Source organism: Xyrauchen texanus, chromosome 37 (genome assembly GCF_025860055.1).
Source record: "Xyrauchen texanus isolate HMW12.3.18 chromosome 37, RBS_HiC_50CHRs, whole genome shotgun sequence".
Classification (NCBI taxonomy): Eukaryota; Metazoa; Chordata; class Actinopteri; order Cypriniformes; family Catostomidae; genus Xyrauchen; species Xyrauchen texanus.
Window position 1 is genome coordinate 16405304 of NC_068312.1, and position 22751 is coordinate 16428054.

General features: G+C 38.2%; 1 protein-coding gene across 1 annotated transcript in view; it reads right to left on the minus strand.

The window, feature by feature from the left end:
- Window positions 1-22751, minus strand: part of LOC127630694 (nuclear receptor corepressor 2-like) — a 168849-nt gene that overhangs the window by 41462 nt on the left and 104636 nt on the right. The window contains exons 13-22 of the mRNA XM_052108404.1: window positions 22487-22541; window positions 22250-22348; window positions 17871-17900; window positions 16552-16679; window positions 15396-15553; window positions 14718-14780; window positions 7887-8029; window positions 7609-7747; window positions 3853-4270; window positions 3198-3303 (exon numbers count right to left, since the gene is read on the minus strand). Coding sequence (XP_051964364.1) covers window positions 3198-3303; window positions 3853-4270; window positions 7609-7747; window positions 7887-8029; window positions 14718-14780; window positions 15396-15553; window positions 16552-16679; window positions 17871-17900; window positions 22250-22348; window positions 22487-22541 — 1339 coding nt within the window. The remainder of the gene's footprint in view (window positions 1-3197; window positions 3304-3852; window positions 4271-7608; window positions 7748-7886; window positions 8030-14717; window positions 14781-15395; window positions 15554-16551; window positions 16680-17870; window positions 17901-22249; window positions 22349-22486; window positions 22542-22751) is intronic.

A 22751-nucleotide genomic window follows, 5' to 3' on the forward strand; every position in this document is an offset into this window, starting at 1 on the left:
TGAGATCCTTTGAAAATTTGGTTCAACATTTTGGGATACCCAGATCTCAGTTTATTAGATATTTACAGCTGCGCCACCTGCTCTGTACTATTTTTGGGAGTAGCATACACTCCCAGGTCATGAGACTTCAGTGTATTTCTCCCTGCTAATTCATTTACATTTATGCATTTGGCAGACGCTTTTATACAAAGCGACTTACAGTGCACTTATTACAGGGACAATTCCCCCTGGAACAACCTGGAGTTAAGTGCCTTACTCAAGGACACAATGGTGGTGGCTGTGGGGATCGAACTAGCAACCTTCTGATTAACAGTTATGTGCTTTAGCCCACTACACCACCATCACTCCACTTTCAGACTTGGTTTTGTAGGAGAGAGTGTGGGCTAGGATTTTCAAAAATGTCAAGTCTGCATCTAGAGACGCAAGGGTGCGCCTTGTGCAATTCAAGATTTTACATCGATTTTATTGGACCAGCTCTAGATTGTATAGGCTTGTTCTTAAAGACACATCCACCTGTTGGTGATGTCAATCATAAGATGGAGACACAACCAATGTCTTGTGGTGGTGTTTTAAGTTCCAAGAACTTTGGTTGAAGGTTCAGAGTTTATGTGTGATGTATTGGGCACTCAAATTTCATTTTGCCCCAGACTCTGTATTTTAGGCGATGGGGTGGTGATCAATATAGAGAATATGCACAAAAAAAATTAGGTCCTACCCAGTGTCATGATCACCAGACCAATAGTTTTAAGGGGATGGACGTTGGCTGGACCCCCTCCATTTCAGAAGTGGTGTTCGGAGATGGCCTTTTGAAGGGCCATCTAGAAGACATGTTTGTGGGGAAATGGGGCAAATATCTGGCATTTTTGGAGGGCTCTCGTGGAGGGCAAGTTGAGAGAGAGGTGTAGTGGTTAATGTGTGTGATTATTTTTCTTTTTCTGGGTGCGTATATAATCATGTGTGACCACTGAGGTGTTGTTGAGGGTCGGGGTGGGGTGGGATAATAGTGGGAGTTAAGTATTGATTCTCTTTGTATATGTTTTGCTTTTCTATGTTTAATATATGAATCAATAAAAACAATTTAAATCACAAAAAACATTGCTTATCAGTAAAAAAAGGGTAGCTATAATCAAACTATTTCTAGGAAGTCAGTCCACAGTCCGTCTTTGGAATGCTCTTGGGAGGCCATTTCCAGTCATGACAGTGCAGCTCATATCTACTTGAATGGGGAAAGACAGAAATCTCAAAACTGGTTGGTCAAGATTACGATCAAAGAACATATTTCAAATCAGCAATAAAATTTGATAATATTGGAATCATAAATTGTGCCTCTTTACCTCATATTACACTTAAACACACAATTTTCCCGGCTTGTATATCTAATGCACATCGGAGTTAGCGAGTTGACTGGCAGGCGATGTCTGTATCTAAAATATGATTGGCTCTTTTGCCTTTAAGGTGGGACTTCCTTTCTACATCCTTTGACCATTGTGCGCTAGAGCCTCTTGATTGGAAATTCTAGTCTCTCCGATTCATTTAAATAGAAGTGGTCCGTCTCTGCTAAATAGTATCTGGCTATATGCAAGTTTTAAATACTCAAGACATGTTTTCCACACTTTAAAATCAGTTTATTTACCATTATATAAATAAATACAAATTAGAGGTCAACCAATATGGATTTCACTGATATGATAATGTGTTGAAAGAAAGGCAATTAATCTGCCCATAGTTTTTATAATTGGTAGCCAATATTAAATGTTCTTAGTCTTTCCTTCCTGTGATGGTGAGTGCTAGACAGAGGCTACAAATCAAATTAAATTCCAGATGCAGTTTATGGTGCAACCAAAATACCAATAACCAAGAAAAAAAATAATAATAATAATAAATAAATAAATTAAAAATATTTAATTCATAGTGCAGAACGTTTATTTTAAAGACTGAAATACACCGGGGGACTCTTATTTTAAAATATGTGCACTTTAGAGCTTTAGCTGCTCATTCAAACAGATAAGGGAAATAAAATGTATACTTCTACAATAATCTACAACATACTACAATATAAAAAATTTTAAGTAAACATTGTCATATTTCATCAACACTTTATCATCATCATCATCATCATCATCATCATCATCATCAACAATTGATCATTAGTAATCGCTTGTCATAAATTTCCAATATAGCTTAATGATTGTGAACTGCTCTGCAACAGCTGGAAACACTCACAAACCGCTGCATGCTTGGAGAAAATACAACAGTGCCGCGTTTTGACTTTAAAGGACGCAGCATATGCATTTATTCAATTAAATCATATTCTTTTGAAGTTTGATTATCACATTAGGTCATATCAAGATTATTTTCTTTCTGCCTCCAAATTTAAGATCTTTAAATGATAATTAAGATTTTGTTGTATCATTTAAGATATTTAAGACTTTTTATGACCTTACATTTCGAAAAACTGAATTTAAGACATTTTAAGACTTTTTAAGGATCTGCGGGAACCCTGATTTTGACGTTCATGATGCAACACTTCCAGCAGCCAGACCATTTTTGGAAACTAAGCTGCAAAAAGTTAAGCTGTCAGAAATGGTCATGGCTGTGATGTTATAACTAGCACTGACATATCAACGCTTCGTACATCTTATTAACCTCTTTTCAACATTCAGTAATTAGGGTATTGTTACTCACTCGCATGAAAAGAGGTTAACCAATCATAACAGAGGTCATTACATAAAGGTACAGTAAATAAAACAAAAAATGTCCAGAAAAGGGTTATGTATAACTAAATTAGGACTGTTTTTGGAGCAAGAAAAAAAAATGCTATCAAAAATGTAGGATTAAAACATGTTGACAAGGAGAGGAATAGGAGAGCCATTTTTTGCACGAAAGGTATCAGTTTCCTACTTCACAAACGCACTAAATCCATGCATCTCCTCTCGCCACAACGTTCAACCAGCTGTTAGCCCATCTATGAGAGTGTTTGAATAGCAAAGGTCAGAGGTGGAAAACTAGCTGGGATTAAAAAAGCTTCAGTATCCATGGCAACTTGAAGAGAATACACTAATCTGTCTAATCTGGTTGATGGGTTGCACATAGAGATTTGATGTGCCAATTGTTAATGTAAGCACATAAAAATAAAACTACATGTGACTGAATGCAAGTAGAGGCAGAGTACAATGTCTGTCTGGGTGGGTACTTACTATGGGAGGTATGGAGGCTGCTCTCTTTTTGAGGTTTTTGAGGTCCAGAGGTTTCTGAACTGGAGAAGAGATCACTCCATCATGGGAAAAATTCAAAAGACTCGGCCTAGGAGACGTCATTGTGTGGAGAGAAAGAGCTATAGTGAGAAACAGTTATTACTTAATATGGTCAGAGACTTATTCTCTCTTATTTACTGTCTTTGTAAACAACCCATTAATGTCACAAAACCATAAACACACACACACTTGATCCCCTTACAACTCACATAAACAAATATATACTTTCCATATTGCAGCCTTTTGAAAACGTAAAATAGACAGCCAGCCAGACACACTCCTCACTCTTATTAAGTTTGGCAAGCACGTAGGGTAATGTTTCCCCTGGCTCAGCCAACATATACAGTGTTTGCTGTCATGGAAAAAATAGAGTCCTACAGGACAAATCAACAATCCCAATCCATCCAGCCTCCTAAACCACAATACACATAAGACCCCACCCAAAGAACCAAACAACATTTATGCTTTTGGCAGACACTTGTATCCAACTTCAAGGTACTTATTTTATCCATTTGTGTGTTCTCTGGGAATCAGCCTTAACCTTGATGTTACTTGTGATATGCTGAGTTAGAGGAGCTACAGGAACACACACACTCACCTGTTCTTCTCAGAGCTCTCCGTCTCCTCCACCTCGTCTGCACTGCACGTGGCACTGGAGTCACTGTCGTGAGTTCCGCTCTTTCCACCATGCTCTTTCTTCTTGGCCTCTTTCTTGCCCTCTTCCACCTCCAGGCCAGGAGGCTTCTTATCCTCTCCTTCCACCTCCTTGTTATCCTCCCCTGGTTCAGTCTTCACCTCCAGCTTCACTCCTCCCTGCTCCCCCTCTCCTCTTTCCCCCATTGGCTTCTCCTCTGGCCCCATATCGGTGGCTGCAGCATCCTTGTCTGTGGAGGATGAGGAGGAAGTGAAATTGGTTGCAGCTTTGGGCCGTGCTGAGCCTTCTTCTTTGACCTTGCTGTCATCGGAGGAGCGCGGGGAAGGAAGGCTCTCAGTGTCAGAGCTGTTATTGGCTCCACCTGGAGGAACAGGCAATGGGAAACATCAGAAGTGGGCAGGACACTCTGGATGCTCTGTGATTTATTGAGAAGCATGCTGTGCTTGATAATGGTGGTTATGTGTAATGATTCAATAAGGGGTACATTTGACTTGAAATATTGCAAAACTTATATCCTCAAACCAAATAAAATGTTTGATCTACACTGGTGGCCAAAAGTTTGGAATAATTTAGGGATTTTGCTCTTTGGAGAGAAATTGGTACTTTTATTCACCAAAATGACATTCAACTGATCTCAATGTATAGTCAAGACATTCATAACGTGAAAAATTACTATTACAATTTGAAAAAATGTTCAGAGACTCTTAAACTACTTCAAAGAGTTCTCATTAAAAAATCCTCCACGTGCAGCCCCACTATCATAGCTTTGCAGAACTTGGCATTCTAGCTGTTCGTTTGCAAAGACACTCACCCCACACTTCCTGTAGCACTTGCCATAAATGTCGCTGTCTTGTCGGGCACTTCACACACACCTTACATTCTAGCTTATCCCACAAAAGCTCAATGGGGTTAAGATCCATAACACATTTTTCCATAGCCTTCATTCCTCAAAACAATGATTGACTGACGAGTTTCTAAAGAAAGGCGTTTCTGTTTTGCCATTTCTGACCTAATATTGACCTTAATGCATACCAGTCTATTGCATACTGTGGCAACTAAAAAAAAAACCACCAAAACAATGCTAAGCTTTATTTAAGGAACCAAATAGCTTTCAACTGTGTTTGATATAATGGCAAGTGATTTTCTAGTACCAAATTAGCTATTAGTTTTGGAGTGATGGCTGGAGGAAATGGGGACTGTCTAGATTTGATCAAAAAATATTTTTTCTTAGTGATTGTGCTGTATATCATGTCCTGACTACACTTTGTGATCAGTTGAATGCCACTTTGGTGAATTAAAGAACCAAATTCCTTTTTGTTATAATGTGTAATGGTGTGAATTGTAAAAACTGTGTGGAAAAAAAAAATATTAAAGAGGCATAACACAAAGTTTAAAATGTTTACAGTATAGTCTATTGTTTACACTGTGTGTGTGTGTGAGTGAGTGAGTGAGTGAGTGAGTGAGTGAGAGAGAGAGAGAGAATTGGTGACTTCACATGGACAAGTAATGAACTGAACTGAGTGATTCTAAACCCTGTTTTTTTTTGTTAATACACCGAATTTAGAATAGAAACCATTGAGTAAAGCACCCAAATCAGAATTGATCATCATCCAGTCGATGTATTATATATATTTTACTTAACTAATTGAAAAAGCAATAAAACATAAGCTGTTAAAATAAATACTGGAAATAGATACCAGATCAGAATTGATCATCATCCAGTCGATGTATTGTATATATTTTATGTAACTAATTGAAAAGGCAATAAAACATAAGCTGTTAAAAAAAATACTGGAAATAGATCCCGTTTTTTGAAAGCCTTCCATACATCATATGGAGTTAGCATGCTTTTTAATGGCTGCAAGGATATCTTGGCTCATGGCATTTTTAATTCCCAAATAACGTGCACTAGCAATATTTGTTCTGTTGGCCATCAGAAATCCCATTCTACGATAAAACACAGCATTCTAATGAAGATCTCTAATTCAGACTTGATAGGTGCAGAAACATACAAATACACCATGTTGTCTGTCCCACTTCAATCTGACCCATTCTTTTTTGGTCTAAAAAACAGTGTTTTGGTTAAATACATTGAATATAGACAGGTATGGTTCCACATTTTATTTTTATAAAGCTCTTTAAATTATCCAATGTAAGACAATAGTGTTTCATACCGCAAAATATTGCAGATGTGGTTATGCATAGTAAAAGCAAGCATAGTAAGCTCCATATATGGTTATTTCGGGGAAGAGACTGAGTGGGTAATACAGCTTGTGTACTCATAATTTTCTGATAACTGGGATTTATAAAGTGAGCAAGTTCTGGCATATGTATGGTTTTATAAATCTGAAAACTTGTGGATTTTTAGGATGAAAGTTTTTAACATGAGGTTCCTGGTCATCTTTTACCCCAAATTTATACCAAAAATATATATTTTACATAAAGAAAATGAAGCCTATATTTAGGACCATTAAGATGTTTCACAATGTGACATAATTTCAGGACACTTAAATACCATTAACCTTACAATTCTCGTTATGGTAACACATCCAAACCTTTTACTTTTTTATTCCCATTGTTTTCAATTATGATTTTTAATACCTTAACAGTCATTTTTTAAAGTAAATAGATGCTGTTGTATATTGATATTTAACTGAAAATGAGTGTAAATGAAAGCAATTGTTTGAAAATAATAATAATAATAATAATTCCTTAAAATCATCCTAGGGGACAGAAATGCTTCCACAATTGAAAAATCGTCCTTATCTAAATCTGATGTGTCCTTTTTCAAATAAAAAAGTTAAATTACTAATAAATACACAGCAGGAGATTATGCTAAGCCTCATTTTCCCACTGCCATAACAAACCCCAGCCATTGAATGCACTCTCCCAGCTGGATGTAATTACACAATAACCATAACATAATAAGCACTTCCCCTTGTTGGCTTTCTTTCACAAGCTTTGACCTGATAAACGTGGCTTTATAAAAGCTTACGAAAGCTATTTATCGGCAAGCCACACCTGATTGCCAAACTCACAGCACAAAGCATTCACTTCATGGTTCACTGTGGATTTGTGAAGAACCTTTGACATTACAGCTCCAAAACTATGGCCACACTATGACACACACTGGCCTTGGCGTACCCCACCCACAGATAGCTAAAGCTTGAGTGACTCCTTTACAACAAAACCATTTCAATTACTCATTCAGGGCACAAAACTTGGCTCTCCTGGAAAACCAATTTATGCTTGCACAATGAGTGTCGCCTCTTTCTCAGAACACAGAAGTAGGTCAGGGTTCTATCACGACTGAGGTTATAGGTGAGTCTCGACCACGTGTTCCTCATATTCTGAGAAATGCACTCCACTGTTTGGTTCAAGCTGCTACAGGATTTCCTGGTAACCGCAAAGCCTCAGAAGTGTTTGGTTTCATTGTGACTTATTTCATATTTACATTAGATAAAACAAGTACCAAACATCTTGTTTCCTAAATGCTTAGATTTCAGATAATCTAAACATGAAATACATTACACAAAGTTAATCTGTGATACGCTACAAATGACACACTTTGAACAGATATTAATCTGTTATAAACTTTACTGCATCACTATGTGGCTCTGTGTGTAGGAGTGTGTCAGAGGGCAAGAAAGCAGTTTGAAGCGTTTATCAGAAAATAAGTGAGAGTTTGTATGTTCATACCCTCTCCATCCTCCTGCGTCTCCTCTTCATTGCCGCTGACTCCTGATCCCTCCATCTCCTCCTCCTCTGCGGCAGAAGGAGCGCTGGCCTCCTCGTTTTGAAGAGCTTTACCTTTACGCCTGGCTTTACGCTCTTTCTCCTGCAACAATCATCACATGTTTCACTTGATTCTTTCCTAACACAAGTACAAATAAATTGTATGAGTTCAATATTATTGACAAATGTAAATAGCCTCTTTGTCTCTCTAACAGATGTAGACGTTTGTAAAACAAACTGACCGATTTTATTTTATGCTGTTGCAGGATCTCATCCAGTTTCTGTCTCTTCTTGTAGTTGAAGTAGAAGTTCTTGCACTGGGAGACAGTTTTGGAGCCCACCATTTTGGCGATCGAGGACCAGTTTCGGCCATACTGCAGCAGACCTGCAGAGTGACGTTAAGAGAAGGAACATACTCACCTCACCCATGACAAAAACAGGAAATAGAGCTTAGTGATGGTGTTATATTTCTAGTTTTTTTTTTAACACGTGAGAGACAGTCATCATCTGAATGACGCAACAGGACACAACATTTGGGGAACGTGATCAAACTTGCATCACCTGCATATGCAAGTACTAGTAGTGATATGTACTGTAAATACTGTATAATCTCCTTTATTATAATTGTCATTTGACACCATGATTTCTAGATATTGGTAATTGAAAAACCCATATCGGTTGACCAGAAATGAGCATCATCCTGTGTCAGAACACATGTGCTGACTGCTAAGCCGTAGCTCTGACAAACTTAAGAACACATTTTTATGTCCCTTACATTGCTATGCCCTAGAAAGTCGAATGCGCTGAAAAATAGGGCAGCCATTTGATTGGTTCTTTTTTTTATTAGATTTCCATCACACATAGCCTTATAGACAATATTATTCAGTACTAACACAAGATCCTGTGTGTTGCATGGGTTATTGAAGCCTCAAATGTTGCCATCCGCCAAGTATTGTGCTGTCATTAAGTAAAACCTCAAAGGGTCAAAGGTAATATGCTGCCATATGGCTTCTGAAGAAGAGGGAAAGTGGGGCAGCAGCCTGACATGAACTGCTCTCATTCAATTAACACCAGGCTAATACTCCGCAGACGTTGGTCAACTCTACAGAAACCCTGATCATTTAACAGCAAATCCCAGTTTTTGCCTGAACCTATCTTGTCCAGCCTGATAAGCTGCTTTGATTTAAAAAGCTAGTTTCCACAATAAAGCGCTGCTGCCCTCCACATCAAAGCTACAAGACAGTCAATTGTAGCTTTGAGAGGGAGAGGAAGTAAAGGAGACAGGAGAATGAGAGATGGATATTAAAGAAGAGAGTAAGTGCATGGAGTTCAATAGAAAATGCCCCTGGTGACATACAAACAAGCAAAGCTTAAAATTGTTTGATGTCTGATTTGTATGCACTCTCATGCTTATCCTCACCATCGCAGGTCTGTGTTTTTTGGTCTCTGTTTATTCCTCAAACTTCCAGTTGTTTGTCACAAATGCAGGCAAAGTCTATGCAATGGAGAATGTAGCAAACATGCACGCAGACTGCAATGCAAAGACATTTTGAATTTGTATGCGCAAAATCACTCACAAGTACTTCTTCAACATAGCAGGTCAATTCCAAAGGTCAGGGATAAACTCCTTTCTTGCACAACCGAGTTAATGGCATAGAGGCCATAGAATTCAGCCTAGTGCTGATCACATGCAGATCAGTCTTCAAATTCCTGAAAACGACGTTTCATTCACCACAGCATGAGCTTATCTTTGATTGCAAAACACTGCATTTAGTGAGTGGAACACTAAATCAGACTCCAGATGATGATATCTCAAAAAGTACTACAATCGGATAGAAGCCATTGCGATACCTTCCAATTCTATTTCAAGAGCATGTGCCAATTCTGCATCCAATCAAAATCTTCGGCACTGACTTGGCCCACCGTGGATCATCCAATTAGGGACTTGAGTGGAGATGATATGTGGCCTACTATTCCGCTCTTCTCTTCTCTATCCCTCCATCAGTCCTTCCTCTTCTTTCCACATGTTCTCCATGGAAATGCACAGAAGTGTCTCTTGCAGCTCCAGTACAGAGTGAGAGTGAGTAAGAAGTATAAGGAGAGAGAAAAGGGAGTGGTGTTTGGGAGCTCTGCTCCCATACCCTCCTCCTCCCTCTGTTTGATAGTTAAGCTGACGCTTCCCTGACTCTCTCTAAACAGAGTGGCCCTTCTCTTTTTCTTCTCTCTCTCTCTCTCTCTCTCTCTCTCTCTCTCTCTCTGTCTATATCACACTCACATGCTTTCTTTTGCTTTCTCGACAGCTCTCTCTTTCTCTCTTCCTCTGTTTCTATCACAGTTTATTTCCAGTCCTCTTCACTGGCTGCCGCTTGGCTGGACTTTAACAGCAAAATGAAGCTGAGATGCAGTGTCTCCTCCCCCCTAACGCCCTCCCTCCTTCCACAACCCCATCTGATCTCTTGTATCACTCTGTCTCTATTCTGCACTCTCTCTAACGCATATTATCTGTGCCAAAATGCATCTACGTATAAACGTACAAAAGCAAACACACAATACAAGTAAAAGAAAAACGTGATATACATAAAGAAAGAAAGAGATGTGAGAGGTTGATGTTGATATCATGAGAAAGCAGAGGGAAAGTAGTTCCTCCTAAATGACCTGCTTTTCTTCTTTAATGTGACCTCTACACAGTCCTTAACAACAGTGAGCAAGAGAGAGAGGAACAGGGAGGCTTGCCAAATCCTCTGATTCATGCCAACCCACAATTCAGCCATTTCCTTTCTTCACTCAAACAGCCGAATCTAACCACTTACTCAATGCTAAAGAGAGAAAGACAGAAACACAGACAGAAATAAACAAAGAAAGGTAGAAGGAAAAGAAGACCTTGTAAGCCATGTACAATCTTACTGTGAATTTGGTGACAGTAGGTTGAAAGTTCTTCATCTGAAATCGGTCTGTGCATACAACATTCTAAACACTGCCCCCAGGAGCTCAAGCTAGAAGTATTGTTGAAAGTATGGGCACGTGTGCACTCCAGATTGTGGCTGAAATGTCCACAGAGTGGCACAAAAGCAAGTTGTATTTTAAGTGCGAATTTGGGAGTGACATCTGTATACACATACATATACAATAATTTAGGAAATTCACTCCCACACTGAAATGTGGTTTTCACACCCAAAACCTTGCAATGTATACATGGCCATATTGATTTCTCCCTTGGAATCAACATTATTCTAATTTGTACATCAGTTTGGATATTATATGAATATATGTGTCAATGTGTTGGCTAGTACTTTTCTAATACAACTGAAAGTTTGTATGGCACTACTTATTATGTTACTGCTTCATTATGATGAATCGATTTGTCGTATCCTTCCTCATTTTGTAAGTTGCTTTGGATAAGAGTCTGCTAAATATATAAATGTGATCAATATAAATGTGTCTACTAAATTAATACTGTCAATATTAATCTAAACTTCAGTTCAGGGTGAGCAGGGTGTGCACACAGAAAAAAAACATTAATTAAAACTATATCAAAGATTATGACATTACAGCATTTAACAGCTAAGGCAACAAAGCTATCTGGATTTCTTGCATATGAAAAAAAAGTGTTTAAAAGACCCATGAGGAGAGCTTTGTACAGTAACTGTGGGTCATACACAGACCTCTACGGTCATCTCTCTTTAAAAATGGGCATAAATAAACATATTAGCATAAAGAACTATAAGCTGCTTTATAAAGGACAGGCAAGGTAACTGGCAGGCGTCAAGAGGTCAGAGCGGTGAGGGTGGCAGGATATTTAGGGAAAGAGGAAGACAAGGTAGGTTCACCAAGTTTAATAATAGCAGTATTTTGGTGGGAAAGGTTGCAGTTTAGGGTTCCTTTGGCAGTCTACTGTACTAAGAAAGGCATCTAATCAATTTATAAAAAATACAAAAAAGGATTTTATGGCTTTACAATCTTCAATTATAACGGTCACCTTTCTGAGACTGTTAGAATTAAACACTTGTCTCGAATCAGACTTCTACATGTAAATTATAACATATTTGCATGTGAAATGAGCATTAACTCCATCAGACAAGCTAATGAATACTGAACTGGTGTGAGATGCAGGCAGTCATACGTTAATGTCCTCATGGTTGTGACATTAATACTGTAAGCCACAGAATCAGGTCTTTCAGCCATTGTTAGTTTAAAATATATATCTATAAATTGGGAGGCTGAGGCAATTATATTTGCACTGTGAACATTAGTGTCCCCACACAGCATATAAAACCCTTATTTCAAAAGAGCATGAAAAATCCTGTCTTGCATGATATGCCCATTCAAATATATAGAAACAGATCCTGATTTTATTGATACTTGTCTTCTTTGCATGGAGGCAAATACAAGTTCTGGTGACTGTAAACAACACATTTGATTTAGCTCAGGGGACCTTAAAATTAATGAAGTATTAGTTATAGATCCTATGAGCCAGAGTAGTGTGGAATAGGTGGCTAGATGGATCAGATATGAAGTCTTGGTGCCAGAAAAAAAGATCTGTTAGCAGAGCGATGTGGAGTTCGTCTGAAGTACATAGGTCAGCAGAGCGGCTGTTTAGAGCACTAACAGTATATTACAGTTGCAGTCCATACTGATAAAAGAGAAAATACTTTGTGTCCACTAGGGCTGAAACAATTAGTCGATGTTATCGACAACATAAAAAATTGTCGTCAAATATTTTCGTCGTCATAAACATAACATGAGATCACATTAAACTGTAACGATGAAGCGAGAGAGGAGCACAGCAGCTCGCGCCTGACCGAAAGAGGAAGAAAACACATATCCAGATGCACTCTAAACTTTCCAAACAGCTTTAGGTGATGTACATCACAAAATATAACAGAATTATAATAATGGAAAAATACAAAATAAGAAAATACAGAAGCACTGTCATCATGAAATAAAGCAGAGCCGGATCTGGCATTTCACTTAAGCAAATCCTGAATGTCAGAGCATCTAAAAAGCAAACAACCTGGCATTATATCTTTAATGCATCGTTTATTAAAGTTCAAATAATAAGGAGGTGCATCATAAACAAACTACAAAAATTGCATTTCTCTGTGCGGTCAGGGCCGCGTCTATGAGTCGCAGTGAAGGGGGAGTGATTGAAACTGCACCCGACTGAGGTGCAGGGATGCCCGTCCCACGTGCACGTTTTCTGAAGCTAGATTAATAACGTGATGGATTGCGACATATTGAATCATAATATACTGTAGCCTATGTGTCACGTGTGTATCTTATTGTGAAGTAAATCGGCGATACGCAACTCTATTAAGAAGATGGCGTTTGTTTTTGTGAGTTAAAGATGGATCGAAGTGAAAATAAAGGTGAGGGAGTGTAGTCTTAGCCCATTATACACTGCAAAAAATTTTTGATCAGTCCTTTTTGGCTTGTTTTCCAAAATTAATATCTAAAACTCCTTTAAAACAACATACATTTACATTAGTAGCTATACTGCAGAAGAAAAAATTGTTATTGGAGGATGTTGAATACAATATTTAATATTTTAAAATATCTAAAAACCACCAACTTAAAACAAGATAAATTTGCCTGAGAAGCAACATATAAGATATTTAGACTTGCTTTTAGAGAATATGTGGAAAACAACAGAAAACAAGACAAGGTATTTTTGCAGTGAATGTTAACTGAATTTAACTTGTTTTTCCTTGGAATTCAGTGAATGTCATTTAGAGGAATTTTTAAAAGATGATTTTGTCCTCTTTATTGTTAGTAAGCATGTTTAATACAACCTTATATGTCTAGGCACAAGCTGCATAGTCGGTTAAGAGCTAATGATTCATAGTTGCAATAATCAACCAAATACTCTAATAATCGTTCTAATAATCGATTATCAAAATAATGGTTAGTTGCAGCCCAGTGTCAACTAATATAATCTTTTACTAATGTGTAGAGGTCCAGTCATGGAGCTCTTAGTGTTTGTTTGTTTGATTTGCACCATTAATTACTGACACACTCCTGATTAGAGCATTAAATTAGCCGTGATGAGCGAGTCATGTGATATAAATCCACAACACATACTTTAATAAAAGATTTAGTGTACGAGTGTGTGAATGTCTGTGAAATGAGGGAAAGGGCATTCACAGCATGTCCTCTAGTACTAAAGTAATCAATGTGCAGTCACTAGGCTGAGTGTTACAAGTCTTATCAGGCAGTTCTGAGTTAGGGGTGGTTAACATGATGCTGGGAAATCCTCACACCCTGTCTACAGCAATAGAACCCATTCACAAAAACAATAAAGCCCATTCTAATCAATGATGCAGTCTAAACTAGAAGCGCCCTTTGTGGCGCGGCACATCGCGCCGACAATAAACAAGTGTCCTGTTCCATTTTGCACTGCAAGCTCAGATGCTACTAGTGCCAACATCACAAAAAACAAACAAAACAAAAAAACAGTTTAGAACATTCGTCCCTGGTTTAGACAAGGAGTAATTTTGACTGCTTTTAAACCCAACCACACAGAAAACCTGATCCATATGATCATATATCAGCTCTCAAAACTGGTTGCAAAGAATGCCATTTAGGCCATTTTGCCCTTTGATGCTTTATGTAAATATCAGCATCTTTGATACTATATTCTGATCCAGACCACCTTTATGGATGTAATTTTTTAGCATAAAGGTGAATTGGGTAATTCATGTGCAATGCACAAGTCACCAAAAAATAATCACTGTTTTTAAAAGGTTTCCTGAACATTATTGGTCTTCTATCGGCCAACCAACCTGCCACAAACTTACACTATTTGTTTGAGCTTACATTGCTGCGTCGGGCTGAATGGGGTGTTCAAACAGAGAAATATAATGTTAGCACACAGTGTTTCATTTTTGGTGGGAATCAGCCTGTTGGCTTACTTACAGTTGATTTTGTATTTTAATCTGAGATAGTAGAAAAGTACTTCAACATTGAAGAAATTTGACTCTGCACCTTTAATTGTAATTGCAGCTCCTTTTGGTGGACGTATTGTCTGTACAATAAATGCGATGTCATGAAAAATACATATACAAACAGGTTCTGACCTTTCTTTGCCGTCTCCATCTCTTCCTCAGTCCAGCGAGAGCTTTCATTCATCTCCAGGTTTGCTAAAATACAGAGACAGTGTCATACAACACATCAGTTCTAAAAAGCAGAAGCGCAATATCATTGCAGGAAGTCGTCAACACAAAACGCAGAGTGGGGAATTCATACCCAAGGTCGTACTGAAAAGCATGAACATGCAAAAGCACAGACTCGAGGTGATGAGACATAAGAAAGGTACTAAAGAGCTCTTGTGAGGGACATCAGGAAAGGAGCTGGCAGAGGTATAAGCCACATATTTCACTGAAGTACAATAAAGGAAAGTTCAAGCACACTCTAAGATAAGCTAGGTGAGCCACTGTGGTCTTAACATCATCTGTAGTAATCATGAAAAAAAAATTAGGATTTATGAAATTGAACTGCCATCTCTCTATATAGCAAAGCCTCATCATAAAAACAGGTAATATTTCCACACTCTGGAAGCATCCAAATATGATATTTTCATAGCATTTGAATTTTAGGATCACTCTCGTTTTGTTGACTTTGCAGCTAGAATTTCCTCTCATTTTGGCAGCACAAGTTAAAAAGTGAAGTTATAAAATGAAGAGTGGAACAAAGTTAAAACAATAAAAGGTCATGCACAGTAAATCTGCAGTGTGTGTGTTTGAGTGTTCACTAACCAAGTTCACTGCTGAGAGGTGAAGTGTTCTCTTCCTGCTCATTGGTCATAGAGCGAGTGACTCGTCCTTTCCGGTGTCCTCGGCTGTTGGCGGTGCGTCGTCCTTTAACAGTTACAGGAGGCTCTTTTTCCTCCCCGTCCTCGCCAGAGGTGTCATCTCTACAAAAACAGAAAAGTATATAATAATAATAATTTTACAGTTTTTTATCCGCACAGTTTTCCTTCCCTTATATCTGAATTTTCCATACAAAATAGGGATGTAAAATGAAATTTACATAAAAAATTTATTATCAGCTATGGGTATCGGTCACAATTTCTGTTTTAGAGCATTCCTCAAACAAAATATTTCTACGTTGCCTGACTTGCAATTAATAAACACAGAAGCAAATATATGGATGTGTAACGGATGTGGAAATTCAATGTGATTTTTGGCTCACTGCCAAATGCACACCATTTAACCATTCTGCACAGTGACAGCAAGCAGCAGACCCTCATTTATCTTACCTGCACATTACCTATCTTGCAGAGAGAGATGCTTAATATAGGTCCACCAGCTGTACACCAAAGATTTTAAGAATCATGGGGGAAGGGTCAGAGTCTCTAGCTTAAAGTACTCAATTATTGTATAGCTGGCATGCTGGGTCGTACCATCAGGGCTGTGTATTCAGATCAGTGTTAATGTGCTCTAATCACACCCAACAGTACTGCTGACTGCACAGGTCTAGTTTAGATGAATGCAGTGTTTCCTGCACTTCCTCTTCCCTGGAGTACTTTATATAGTGTGCACCTGTGAGTACACAAGTATTTGGCAGCTAACTGCTCCCAAAATTAGGTTGAAATAATAAGAGAATCTGGGCCTGCATAAAGCCGTTGTTCCAGGAAACTATAACATTGAGTTTGGACAGTTCTAGTCCAGACTCTGCAAGATCCATTCGGCTGGAAAGAGCACTGAATGTGAGGATTTTAACACCAGTGTTGAATGGCAAGTTTGCACCTGCCAGTTATATAACTGCCTCCACTGTTTAAGCTGAATCATAGACAAAAATTATCCACAGGTTCAAAATATATGACTAGAGACTGCAGGAAAAAAAACAGCTGAAGGATGGATTGAAATGAGAGGTAGATAAAAGGCCAATTAAAGACGGCAAGATACTCACTTCATGCCGTCCTCTTTGTCGTCTCCTTCTGTTTTGTCCTCTTCGCGCTCTCCCTCTTTCTCTTTTTCCTTGTCTTCTTTCTCCTCCTGGTTGTTGCGGTTCACCTGTTGCTGAGCCTGCTGGTTATTCTGCAAGCACAACCAATCAAAACACAGAAGATAAAAACAACATGAAAAACATAAATTTTTATATAACACTTCATCTCAAAATGTTTGTCCTAACCAGCCACAATGCGTTCCCAGCAACAAATACATTCGTCTGTCCACACAGAATACAAATCTGCTGCACAATGTGATAATAACAGTCAATCTAAAGGTATTTGATGTTTAAATGTACAGTTATGTGGAGCGGCATTTTGGACCAATTACATTTTACAATGGGCAGGGATACCCAGAGTGATGCTGCAGAAAAAGAAACAAAATCAGGACAGGACTTAGGTGAAATAATAAAAAAAAATCTTTCTAACACAGTGTTACCTTTATTTAACACAAAATTAAAAACAGGTGTTAGTCGTTGTCGATCATGAGTATATTTAAGTATCTGAAAACTGTCCACTTTCTTATACTTCTTTAAGATCTGTCCTGTGTCAGCAACAGTCAAGCCAAATTCCTCATAAGAGCAATCCTGCAGCAATATTCCAGGCAAATGAAAACCTATTCTGATTCAGAATGAACATCCGTTTTATTATTCAATGAAGAAGGTCATAACTTAGCATAGCATCCATCTCATTTGCACGTCCACAAAATTACCTCATAAACGAGTATGCCACAAAAGGCTCCAACTCTTTCGTGTAACACCCTCAGAGTTATTTCCCTTTCACATTGTCAGCAACATTTTCTGCTGTTGCTCTAACGTTACTGGTGTACTACACAACTGGGCACATATTTTGAAAATCTTATCACAGATGAGATAAACTGCTGGTAAAACTAAGATTTCATTCTGCAGGGTAGTGTTTTTATTTAAACTGCAGCAGTTCTCAATGCATCATTTCATTAACAAGATGAACAATCTATCAATCCATAAATCAAACTAACTCAGAAAGCAGACAATTTCTTATACGCATTCGACGCATCTTTCTTTTTTATATAAACATGTACAAACGATATGTGTAATCATATGAGTGAAATCACTCACAGTAACGTCTCTGTCTGCAGTTGACTCAAGTATCTCACAGGAGACAGATAATGTGTGCTCCACCAACTTCACTTCTATTGGTTGTGGCTCCCAAATATCACTCATCATTTGCATCAAATTAAACTTTTCTTAAAAAGATAGTTCACTCAAAAATTTTGTAAATTAAAATGTAATTATTTACTCACCCTCATGATAGCCCAGGTGTGTATGACTTTCTTTCTTCACCAGAACACATTTGAAGAAAAATAGAAAAATATCTTAGCTCAGTATGTCCTTAAAATGCAAATGAATGGAGATTTCTCTTTTGGAGCTCCAAAAATCACATACAGTCAGCAGAAATCCTGTCGCCAACGGTCACTGTCGGTCGTGTTGCCGGAAATCACCAGCTCTCATTTAAAATTAATGGTCTCCTGTCACTGTGGCTGCAAGTCACTGACAGTGTGAATGGGGCTTTAATGACTAGCCAAATGGGTCAGAGATGAGTTAAGACATTGACTGTTTCAAAGCCATGTGTGCTACCTACCTAGCATTTTTGGTCATCAAAAGCAATATGTATATAAAATTGCAGTAAAATGCTGTCCAAAAAGCTGTCTAGGAATGTAGCTCGCTAGGTTTTGAAAAGGGCAGGGAAATACTTTGGGAAATACTTTGGGGGCACCAGGACCTCTAACCATAAATCATGTTAGTGTACAGTATGTAACCACAGTAAAAAAGGAACATGTCACTTCAAAACAATAAGGGGAAGTGATGCTCCTATGACCCAGTTCTCACTTTTACGTATCTGGGTTTTCCATCACATAAAATGTCCATTATGCGTTGAGGCAGCATAAACCATCTGTATTTGTCAGGAAAGAATGGGTATGCTTGACTACAGCTAGTGTGAATGGGAAAATGGATGACAAGAAGATAAAAGGGGGTGAAAATGGAGATAATGTGAGGACAGAGAGAAAATCGATGGAGTGAAAGGGTACAGAAATGAGAGATCTCGAAATCTCTGTGCCCTGATTCTGCCCCTGAGCTCTTCAGCTTGAGACAGCACCTCAAATAACCTCACACATGCGCACGCACACACACACCCCCACCCCTCATTACAGAGCTGCATGCACACACTCACAGTTATTCATGCACAGTTAAACACACATCTACAGATGCATTCAACCATACAGTAAGTTATTTTCTGTTTTTCTGTCTCTCTTTTGTTCTTGCTTGCTCTCTCTCTCTCTCGCTCTCTCTATCTCTCACACACACACATCAGACTCATTCCACTATATCTCTCTCCTTCTGGCATTTGCTGAGAGCGTTTTAATACGAGCCCATTAAGATCAGGCGATATTTAATGACCTGAGCAGAACTGTTCCAGCAGCTGAAGACCAGTAAAACAAATGTGTTTGGGCTGTGGGCTCATTATTCTATCAGCTTTTATTGAGCCTGCTATTATTGCAAGGAACACAAAGACACAGAAACACAAACCTCACTAACAATATCATTGCCTCTGTTCTCTTTAAGCCATAAAAACAAACATTTAATACATTCACAAAGCAACAGTGCCCTTTGTCTCACACAAACAGACACTAACGAGAGAGAGAGAGAGAGAGAGAGAGAGAGAGAGAGAGAGAGCAGTGTGTGTGTGTGTGTGTGTGTGTGTGTGTGTGTGTGTTAAAGGAGGCAATTAGATGAGAAGAAATCAAGAGAGAAACATGGTGGATTCTAACAGGGCAGAGAGCTGGTTAATTGCTTCATATGGTCCAAGCTCACTTTAAGGTGTGCTCCCATGTTAGACTCATTAAATTCACACTGATTTATTATTAATAAAACATACGCTCACTTATTAAACAGAAGAGCTGAATAAAAAAAACATAACTATAAACGCTATTATCCTGAGGTAAACGCTAAGGGGGACAAAATCCCTGGTGCTTGCAGTGCTTACGGATGCTGCGTTCCATTTTACAAGACTTTGTCCAAATTTAATTCAATTAATTGCCATGATTTTCCCATGAATTTTCAAGACATTTGTGATTAGTACGCAAACATAATTTGGATTCTTAAAATAATTTAATAGAGATTGCACTCACAAAGAGCAAATGATCATCATAAATAACATCTTAAAGTTAGGATAACCTCACAGTTCTCAAAGGAAAGATGTTTAGTGAATCGATGCATCGACCCAATAACCATCTATCCAATGTTAGCGATATAGATGCACTTTTATTTTAATAGTCTCATGTCAGCCACTTCCATATGTATTTCAGTCAGGCGACGAAGCAACCTTATTACATTCATATCACATTATGAGCACTAAATACGCTTTTCATGTGGGAGAAGCATGTGCGCAGGGTCTGTAAAGCCAAATTGTACACTGCAATCCATGCGTGCGTCAACACGGCTTCCAGCGAAATGTGATCTCCGTGGACAGGGTCCGTGCGAGCGCATCAACCGGACTCTCCTTAAAATGTGAGCTCTCTTGACAAACGCAGAGCTGCTCACACGGCCGATTAATTCGGGCTTTCATCGATATCATTGTGCATGAGACCCATTTGAATTTGACATGAGAATTTGACATTTAAAAGTACCATGGAGCAGTTCAACCATCATGTGAAACATCATGACAACGCCGACATTCTGAACAGCACTAACGAGGGAAAAAGAAACACCTGCCCAGCTCCAGCATCAGTAATAAGACTTTACACATCTACACATCAACACCCATACTAACATTTAACCCCGTTAACTGTAACAGAATTTTTCATTACAACTATGGAAGTTGTAGCCAAGAAACTCATGGATAGCACAAATAGTTGGAAACAAGTCATGGGTATGTAAGTATTTTTATTTGGATTCTACCTGGTGCTTGCAGTGCTTACACAATTATAAAATTGGACTGTTTGACCGTAATGACCATTTTTATGTTTAGAGGAAAAAGGGTGAAGCTTGCAAGCCGAAGAACAACAACCGTAAACATGGGGGTGGCAGCATAATGTTTCGGGGGTGCTTTGCTGCAAGAGGGACTGGTGCACTTCACAAAATAGATGGCATCATGAGGAAGGACAATTATGTGTATATATTGAAGCAACATCTCAAGACATCAGCCAGGAAGTTAATGCTCAGTTGAAATTGGGTCTTCCACATGGACAATGACCCCAAGCATACCTCCAAAGTTGTGGCAAAACTGATTAAGTACAACAAAGTCAAGGTATTGGAGTGGCCATCACAAAGCCCTGACAAAAGTGTATGTAAACTTTTGACCCACTGTGAAGGTGATGAAAGAAATAAAAGCTGAAATAAATCACTCTCTCTACTATTATTCTGACATTTCCCATTCTTAAAGTAGTGATCCTAACTGACCTAAGACAGGGAATTTTTTTCTACAATTAAATGTCAGGAATTGTGAAAAACTGAGTTTAAATGTATTTGGCTAAGGTGTATGTACAATTCTGACTTCAACTGTATCTCTGACACTTTTGAAGGACAATTCTGTTAAATTTATGAAAATTATTATTCTCCATGTTTTTGCAGTAAAAGAAGAGCTCAATTAAAAACATTTTGGTTGGTATTTAAAGATTTCAGACAGATTGCAGACCAACGCTGCTGCCGCTCAAGCAAATATAAATTATTATTATTTTTTTAACTAAAAGATTGTGTGTCGACATGGCCATTATATTATCAGTGGGCTTTTCCAGTGTTTCTGGATGTAGCATTTGCAGTCAAATCATGAGACGTAACTTCTCAACGAGTGCTAATTACTGTGTTGACTCATTTGTACAGTATGTATTTTCCCAAATCAGTGGGCAGATAGAGAAAAAAAGATTCAGAAAGAAATCTCAGTATAGACTATTATTTCTTTAGATAGGGATCATTTTAAATAAAACAAAATTATATTGTATTGACCAATTGAAAATGAAGTAGAAATAAAAACTAAATTAAAATTCGAAACATAATAACCTTGGTTATAATGATGAACACAGCTTTCACAAAGCTACAAATAATTTAAATGTCAACAGAACTCAATAAGAATGGTTTTGATGGACAGTTACACCTAAAGTATATGCTTTCATTCTGAAACCACTTTGAAGATTGTTCAGCAGGACACTAATCATAAAACGTATATATGAAAGGCAACAGAGGTGTTTTTGTTACATTAATATTGACAAACCTTTTTTCTTAGTTGTGAAGTTTAAAATAAGCTTAAATATTGATGTTGAGTTTACGGTTACAATTTTAATTCAGATTCATGAACAAATTCATTCGGACTCAACATGTTATGGACTCGGTCTTGAGTCCGACTCAGCCCCTTTTGGACTTGGACTCCACTCGGACTCGATTGTTTAAAGATTTGGAATTGATTCGGACTCAACTAAGGTGGACTCGAACCAACACTAACATTGCATAAATGATTCTTCTCTGTTGATAATCGCACACCTGCCGAACAAATCCATCTCCACAACACTGGACAATCACAACACTTTATGGACGGAAGTCAAGAGATATCAATTAGTGATTTAAGAAGCGTATTAAAGAATTTAAAATGAGTCAAAGTGTGTGCTGGAAGCTGGAGTCTCATTCTCACCTGACTTCTGCCTCTGCGACGGTAGTTTCTTCTGACAATGTTCTTATAGTTCTCATTCTTCTTAGTCAGGTAGTAAAACAGGACACACTCCGCTACCGTCTGCAGGCAGAAAAACACAAAATCCTTCAACCTTGCTCGTTCCGCTCATACTCTATTAGATATTATTAATGGACTCCACAGAGACTGCATTGCAAACAATGAGCAGAAGATGACGGTATAAATTTAATGCAGGTGTACCTTTCTCTCCAGAAAGGATGCTATCAGGCCAAAGTTTTTGGGGTGCTGGATAAACCTGCAGTGAGGAAGTAGAGCAGAGATCTTCAAATACAGTATTTTACTGTTAACTCTTTCAATCCTTGAAGCTAATGCAGTTTACTACTACAATTACTTTCTTGAAGGTGATTTCTTTTAGCGTGCTTCCTCATTTGCTCAGTAAAAGTAATGCTCAAGAATTAGACCGGACAAGATCTCTTTCTCTCTATCTCTCTTTATCTCTCTTTAT